At 38.1% G+C, this 8574-nt stretch overlaps 1 protein-coding gene across 9 annotated transcripts in view; it reads left to right on the forward strand.

Moving 5' to 3' along the window:
• Positions 1-8574, forward strand: part of Rev1 (REV1 DNA directed polymerase) — a 93238-nt gene that overhangs the window by 76889 nt on the left and 7775 nt on the right. For all 9 annotated transcript variants that reach the window (XM_048810259.1, XM_048810262.1, XM_015499679.2 and 6 more), the window contains 3 exons: positions 2338-2457; positions 4429-4649; positions 5573-5745. In XM_048810259.1, the coding sequence (XP_048666216.1) occupies positions 2338-2457; positions 4429-4649; positions 5573-5745 (514 nt within the window). The remainder of the gene's footprint in view (positions 1-2337; positions 2458-4428; positions 4650-5572; positions 5746-8574) is intronic.

The following is an 8574-nucleotide window of genomic DNA, read 5'->3' on the forward strand; positions in this document are numbered from 1 at the left end:
CTTTTTTTTTTTTTTTTTTTAATTAAAAAAAAATTTTTTTTTTTTTTGATACTAGGGATTCCACCTAGGGGCACTTTACCACTGAGCTATATCTTCAGCCCTTTTTATTACTTATTTTGAGACAGGTTCTCACTAAGTTGCTAAGACTGACCTTAAATTAGTGATCCTATTCTCTTAAGCCTCCCAAATAACTGGGATTACTGTGTGCCACTACACCTGGACCACCTGTACTTCTTTTGTCAACACTTCCAGGTGTGCTCTCTGGAATTCTTCGTCATACCTGTGCTTCTATGCGTCACTCTTCCTTTCTCCGACTTCTCAGTAGCTACTGTCAAAATAGCCCTGTTGCCCTGATCTCAAGTGGAGCCCGTCTGTCCCTGCTCTACTGTATATATGCCACAGGCTTGGAAGTAGAGATGATAATCTCTTAGTTTGCCGTTGTCTCTTCCACTAATAAGGCCTCTATCCTCATGCTGAAACTCTGAAGTTCCTGTCTCCTTACTACCCCTGGGATTTACACAGGTGTTTGAGTGACAAGGAGAGGCTAATCTCATTGAAAGAATTGGTTGCTTCCATTTCTCCAGAGCCAGGCCACCACCATACAGTGGGGCCACCAGGGAAGCACCAGGATGGTCAAGAGGCAGAAGTAGGAAAAGCAGCAGAAAACTGAGGCCAGAGTGTTCATTGAGGTTTCTGCAGGAAAAGCCAGGCAGGGCTGAGGAAGCAGCTTAGCATTAGCTGTTTGTCTAACCTGGCAGTTTTTCACTATGGGAGTGGTCTCTAACTGCTTGGTAGCTGGCACCGGGGGGGTATAAGGGAACAGACAGAAACTATTACCTTGCTCTGTGAGAGTTTGATAAGGAGGAAGGTAGGGATGGCTGGCCTACATGTGAAAGGTGTGTTTTCAGGTAAGTGGCTTACCGTTTTAGGAGTTTAGCTAGTCCTGGGAGGGTGGTTTCTCCCAAGGCATAAAAGAGATTCGGCCAGCAAGATTTTTAAGATGTCACCATATTCCAGGATGTTAAGAATAATAAAATGATTAGCCAGGTGTGGTAGTGCAGGCCTGTAATTCCAGTGGCTAAGGTAGGAAGATCACAAATACAAAGCCAGCTACAGCAACTCAGAAAGACCCTGTTTCAAAATAAAAAATAAAAAGGGCTGGAGATGGTTCAGTGGTTAAGCTCCCTGGTACAATCAATCCTTAGTACCAAAAAAACCCCAAAAGAGTAATACGTTGGCAGTGTATTAATTCTGGCTAGTGTATTAAGTGTGTCACTTTAAAAAAAAAAAATTTTTTTTTTAGTTGTACATGGACACAATTTTTTTATTTTGTTTATTTTTATGTGGTGCTGAGGATCGAACCCAGTGACTCTCAACATGCAAGGCAAGTGCTGTACTGCTGAGCCACAACCCTAGCCCCTCAAGTGTGTCATTTTATTCCTTGCTATTTGTCCAAAGATCCTTTTTGGTATTTCCTTTAGGTCTTGCCTTCTGTATTCCAGTGTCAGACAGATTTTAGTTATTTTGTTTTTAAATTGTACTTATTTTTAAAGTACAAATAACATTCTTTTAAGTTTAAACATATAATTAAAGCTAAATCTCACTTGATATTTCCACTCCGTTTCCTTTTCCCTTCCCCGAAATGCACCACTTTTATTATTTTGGTGTGACTTTCTAGAACTCCTTGTGAATCTCTGTATTTACCCTAGTAAAATATATAGTGTTACAGAAGTCTTCCATATGTTGTTGGTGCAGGTCTTCTCTAGTGTGTGGAGATGCCATTCAGGGAAAAGTTTGCCTATCAGCCAAGCTCCATAGCTCCCTGGCCCTTCTCAGTAGCCTTTCCCTCCTCCACCTTCTTGGTCCACACCACACATCAGGATGCACTGCCCATTTCTAGCTGTGTTTTGAAGACTCTCCTGTCCTCAGTGCCATGACACATGTCCTGGTTGTTTGGGTTTTCTCTTTGCCCTATCCAGTGGCCTCATTTTACTACCTATGCTGGATCTTATGGTTGGGAAAATGAACTACTTTCTCTTCATTGCCCTCAGTTCCTATTAAACCCCCAACTCTCAGGGTTGCTTTCTCTCTCCTACATCCCAATAGATGTTGGAATGGTATGTGTTTTAGAAGAGAGAAAAATACTTACGTCCACCAGCCATCTTAGCCAAATTCATATTACCAAAATTGCAAGGTGTATACTTGTTCAGAATGATTTGTATTTACTTTTATTATTTTTAGAAATTTGATAGTTAATCTTAAGTGTCTTTGTCAAGAAATTTTAAAGGTAATTGTAGCTATTTTTGAACAATACTTTTTCTCTTCTCAACTTTATAGGTTCTAATATTCTCCTGGCTAGAATGGCAACTAGAAAAGCAAAACCAGATGGGCAGTACCACCTAAAATCTGAAGAAGTAGATGATTTTATCAGAGGTCAGCTAGTTATTAATCTACCAGGTAAATACACATTTTTTTTAAACTTTTATCTACTATAAAGGTATTCATTAGTGCTTTCCATAGTTCTGTAATCTTTTTTTAATATAATATTGTGCCATGAAAAAGAAAATTTGAAATTCTATATTGAATATCTTCTTGGTTTATCAAGATATGTTTTCTTGGGGGGGTACCTTCCAGTTAGCTTCCACTGGGGAGTGAATCAATTTGTTTTAATTTGTCTGTTCCACTTCCATACTGACCTCCCCCCTGTGTCATAGTCACTGCTTCAGAGGTTCTGGCAGAACCTGGCCTGGCTAGTTGTTCCTACCACTGAAGATCACACTGGGCATAGGAGCCAGAATTAACACAGCCATGTTGAGCAAGATAGTAGGCTGCACACTGAGCTCTTTTTTAATAATATCCTACAGAAGAATAGAAACACACGTGCTATTTTCTTTATTGATAGAGAATATTTATTTGATGATGTGGGGTTTTTTGTTTGTTCTTTAGAGATAATAAAAATTGGACCCAAGGACATACAATTAATTATACCCCCAGCACTATTAAAAAAAAAAAAAAACTTGTTTTATTGAGGCAAAACTCACATAACATTAACCGTCTGTAAGTGTCCATTTTCATGGTATTCAGTATATTCAAGTCCAGAAGAAGAAAGCCCCAGAGCCATTAAGCAGTAACTCCATGAACCCCTTCCCAGCTTTCAGCTAGCACTCTGTGTACATTATAGACCTCATATTGCTGAATTTTAGAAACTTGTTTTTAGCTGCATTTTAGTTTTCCTGTGGCTAGTTGTTTTCTCATTCTCTCTCAGCATTCACAGAAAGGCAGACAGGCACCGAAGGAAATGGGGAAATGAGAAGAGAGGAAAAAGAGGTAGAAAGGAGATAGGGTAAAAGAAGTGGGGGAGGGTGTCATGGACAGAAAGAGAAGGAAAGAAGAGAGAATTAAGAGACCCTCCAACCCTTTTCATTACCTATTTTGAGCCAGGGTTTTACTAAGTTGTAGAGGCTAGCCTTAAACTTAGATCCTCCTCTCTTAGCCTCTCAGGTGGATGGGATTATCCGCTTCCGCCACCATGCCTAGTGTGTTGAATCATTTTAATAAGAAACACAATTCAGGTTTCTAGGAAAGGCATTCCTAGATGTACATACCTTTATAAAGCTAAGGACAAATGGAGGAAAACCAAGATCCCAACTTAGAGCCGCAGAACTCATCAGCATCTTTTGGGTGAGATACAAGCCTTGTACTCTGTATCTTATAGTAAAGAACGTAGGGGGGCCGGGGATGTGGCTCAAGCGGTAGTGTACTCGCCTGGCATGCGTGCGGCGCTGGGCTTGATCCTCAGCACCACATACAAATAAAGATGTTATGTCTGCCGAAAACTAAAAAATAAATATTAAAAAATTCTCTCTCTCTCTCTCTCTCAAAAAAAAAAAAAAAAAAGATTGTGGGGATCCTGAAACCTGGCCCATTCTAGGAAGGTAGATACTACCTCTTCAGGGATATTATTCTTTTGATAAAATTGTAGGAGGTCTATCCTTCTCCCCCCACCAATATGTTGCTTAGAAACCTTCAAGCCCAGGTCACTGTTGCTACTATTGTCCAATATGATAGAAATAAACTGTTTTGGATTTTGGCCTATATTTACAAATTTTTGTTCTGTTACCCATTAAAGAAAACATGGCTGAAACCATCATGAAATTTTTTAAATTACCAGTATCACGGTACAGTCGCTAACACTGTGGGTGACTGAAAGTGTGAAAGTTGTACTGTAGCCTCATTTAAACAGGAATCTTTCTTAATTAGTTGATTTTGTGGATTAGATACCAATCTTGCTTGTCACAAATAAATTACATCCTTTTGATGACACTTAAATTTTAAATTGTTTTGACATGTTGGCTATTTTCCATTAATAAAATTATTTTAATAGTTTGACCTACATAACTGAAGAACTTCATATATTCCCTTTTCTAGGAGTTGGACGTTCAATGGAATCTAAGTTGACATCTTTGGGAATTAAAACTTGTGGAGACTTACAGTATATGACCATGGCAAAACTCCAAAGAGAATTTGGTCCCAAAACAGGTCAAATGCTTTACAGGTTCTGCCGTGGTTTGGATGATAGACCAGTTCGAACTGAAAAGGAAAGAAAATCTATTTCAGCTGAAATCAACTATGGAATAAGATTTACTCAGGTACTGATCATGTAACATTTTACTTTATGTTGTTAATATTTTCACATAGTCCTTTCCTTCCAGTTAACCATAACACTCTTAGCTTGAAATTATATCTTAAACCTCAAAAAAGTTTTGTGAGACAGTACATGCTAAGTTAGAACCCCAGGGAATTCTGATCTTTGAGAAGGATATTAAAAAATTATACTTTGGGGGTCAAAAAAGATTTGTGATTATAATTATTTCAATTTCCAGTGAAAGAAAAAGACCAGAAAAATGTTTTTAGTGTTGAATATTTTAAATTTTGAGTTAAAGTAGGTTTCCTCTGACTTATTCATACATCTAGAAAGTAGTGGTACAGGTGATTGAGTTTTTACTTTCTTTTAGAATACATGTTTGGGTTGATTGTCTCTCTGGAATATAGATGAGAAACTTCCTCTTCCCTCCCAACACCTCGTAAAGATTTGGAATTTGATAAATGCCTGCCCTTTGGAACTCAGTGGTTCCCATTTCCTTTAGAATGGAAATGGTGCTGGGTTGGGGAACACATGCCTATAATCCCAGCTTCTTGGGAGGCTGAGGCAGGAGGACCACAAGTTTAAAGCCAACCTGGGCAACTTGAGGCCAGTAAGATTCTGTCTCAGAATGAGTAAAAAAAAAAAAAAGGGCTGGATATGTAGCTCAGTGGTGGTGTGCTTGCCTAGCATGCATGAGGCCCTGGGTTTTATCCTCAGTACTGAAGGGGGAAAAATCCATTAATTTTGCTTCATTGGGAAGGTATTTTTACCTAACATATAACAAGGTAATGAAAATGTTTATTTTTAATATATGCTTAGGATAGGAAATAGCATTCTAACTCAATATTACAGTTAAAATACTTGAAAAGAATGATTAGGCATATAAGAAAATAACATGGGAGTTTTTCCACGTTTGTCTTTCTGTAGCCAAAAGAGGCAGAAGCTTTCCTTCTGAATCTTTCAGAAGAAATTCAAAGGCGACTTGAAGCTGCTAGCATGAAGGGCAAACGTTTGACTCTCAAAATCATGGTACGAAAGCCAGGTGCCCCTGTAGAAACTGCAAAATTTGGAGGCCATGGAATTTGTGATAATATTGCCAGGTAAGCTCATCTTAAAAGGAATGTTGGTATTTACATTTTAATGCAGGTTATGATAATTCATAGAAAATCAAGAGTTTGAGTAAAAACCTAAATGTGGTGTTGTTTGACTTTCTTTAGTGCCAGGCCTTGGCCTAAAGTCATTCATCTTAGGTTAGTATACTTTTATCTGTCCATTTTCCAATGCTGTAACAGAATACCTGAGATTGGGTAGTTTGTAAAGAAAAGGATTCTTTAGCTTATAGTTCTAAAGTCCAAGATCATGACACTGGCAATTGCTTGGCCCTGGTGAGTCTTTTTTCCCTCAGCAGATGGTAGATGGTATTGCAATGGTAGGAACATGTGACAGAGATCACAGGCAAGACAGGAAGCCAAGGGAGAGGACTAGTCTTGCTCTTTTTTTTTTAGTTGTAGTTGGACACAATACCTTTATTTATTTATTTATTTTTATGTGATGCTGAGAATTGAACCCAGTGCCTCACACGTGCCAGGCAAGCGCTTTACTGGGGTTGCTGAGCCACAACCCCATCCTGGTCTCGCTCTTTTATAACAACTCTCTCTTGAGAACTAACTAGGGTCCCATGAAATGTATATTAGTTCCTTCCAGTTACTAGTTCCTAACCCAGTTACTTCCCACCAGGCCCCTCTGAAGAAGGTCTCAACACCTCTCCTCAACCATCAGCCATTGAGTGCTGAGCTTCCAGCACATGAACCCTTAGGGTACCGACCACATCCACACCACAGTAGCTGGCTCAGCAAGTTATATGCAGACTGACCTGTTGGCTTCCTGACCCTTGGCAGCCTTTCCTTGGGTCTCCAGACTCTTTTTTAGTGTGTGGTCTGAAAGAAAGGGCGAGGCTGCCAATCTGCAGACCAGTGGGGACTGTTGTGGTTTGTAAAAGACTTACTGCTGCTTTTGCAGCAGATTGTGATGTAGTACTTGAAAAAATGGTTTGACTATTTATGTAGGTATAATTTCTCTTCATGAAAAGAGTAATCATTAATGCTGAAAATTGGTAGAAAGCATTTTTTAAAATTCTGGTTTTTGTTGTGTAGGCCATTTAATATTAAATTTCATGTAAGATGTGTGACCAATATGAAAATGCTTGATTTTGCATACCATCTTATGAAGTGTACTACATTTTGGCTGTGAGATCACAGTTTTAAGACTTGACAATGAAAGCCACAAAGAGATTTATATCTTTTAGTAAAAATTACTTCCTCGTGCCAATCATATACATTCCATTCATGTTGTGGTGATACTGTTAAGTCATGAGATAACTCAAACAGAAGCTCCCAAATTTCTCATTAATGGCATTTGTTCGCTGTGAAAATAGGAAGTATAAATTATGCAGTTTATAAAATTTTTCTGCTTTTGGTTATCACGAACAATTATATGTTACCTACTTTAGTAAGTGTGCTAATGCCTACATCTTTCAAGTAATAGTTAAGTGTAGTGTTACTAGACATGTTTATACTGAACTGCTTAATTAGATCCTTACTCAAGAATATGATTATCTGCCTTTCCCATCCTCCACCCTCCCCCCTCCCCAGCGGAGCACAACAGACACTAGTATGGCAATATGTAAATCAATGGATGTGTAACTGATGTGATTCTGCAATCTGTGTATGGGGTGAAGGTGGGAGTTCATAACCCACTTGAATCAAAGTGTGGAATATGATATGTCAAGAAATTTGTAATGTTTTGAACAACCCACAATAAAAAATTAAAAAAAAAAAAAAGAATATGATTATCTTCTTAAACATATTTTCTGTGGGAAAATCTGACTCATTTTAAAATACATTTTCTGGGAAAGAGGTCTTAATCTATTATTGATTTGGAAGTTTTTTGTTTTGCAGTGGAACATACTGTTCACACCAGCAAAGCCCCAAAGGCCCTGTAGGGAGTGGTAGGTGAGCTTAGTGTGTTTGGGGCACCTAAAAGTGCTGGCAGGTCCTCTGTTTTTCTTTCATGTGTTCTCAAAAATCCAAGAATCCGGCATTCTAGCCTGTGACCTTTTAACCCATATTTTTCCTTGTCATAGTATCCACAGAGTTGTTACTCCATTTATAGAATCTTTTAAGAGAAAATAGTACTAGATAAGCATATTTCAAATGTTGAAATTATTCAGTGATTTGACTTTAAACATGAGTCAAGAAAGAACAGAAATTAACTTTTCATTCTGAATATTGACTGTACTTCAACTTAGAAATCTTATGAATTAAAAATTATCTTAGAATCTAAAACCTTGGATTACCTTGTATTCACACTTTAATTGCAACATATATATTGTATATGCATTAACTAAAATTTCTTTTTCTAAATTTCTTTTTTATATTTTTAGTGGATGGGGTCTTCATTAGAGAATTCACCTTGAAGTGTCAGTGTTCTATGTAATTTTCCTTTTCCCTCTTTGCTGCCAGTGTAATTAATGTGGTATTTAGCTTCTTACAAGGGAGACTTTCTCATGCATTTTGTAAACTTTTAGGTAACTAATATCGTGTAACTCTTTAAACAGTTCCATACTACGAGGTACTAATGAATACATAGGAAATGTAGCCTTTGTTTCTCTTAAAGTTATTCTACCACTTATCAGACTAGTTACATTTTTGGGGATGTGTAAAATCCTAATGAAGAGACTCTTGGTTACATATTAATACATGCTCACAGTATGATGTAATTTGGCCAGTATCACTCCTCAGCATTTATCCTCTCTTCCCCCGTTTCCATCCCTGGTCCCTTTCCTCCTCTACTCATCTGCCTTTGATTTTGATGAGATCCCCAACCCCCCCCCCCAATCACACACACACACCCTCTTTCTTTCTGTTTTC

Source organism: Marmota marmota, unplaced genomic scaffold (assembly GCF_001458135.2).
Source record: "Marmota marmota marmota unplaced genomic scaffold, marMar, whole genome shotgun sequence".
Taxonomy (NCBI): domain Eukaryota; kingdom Metazoa; phylum Chordata; class Mammalia; order Rodentia; family Sciuridae; genus Marmota; species Marmota marmota.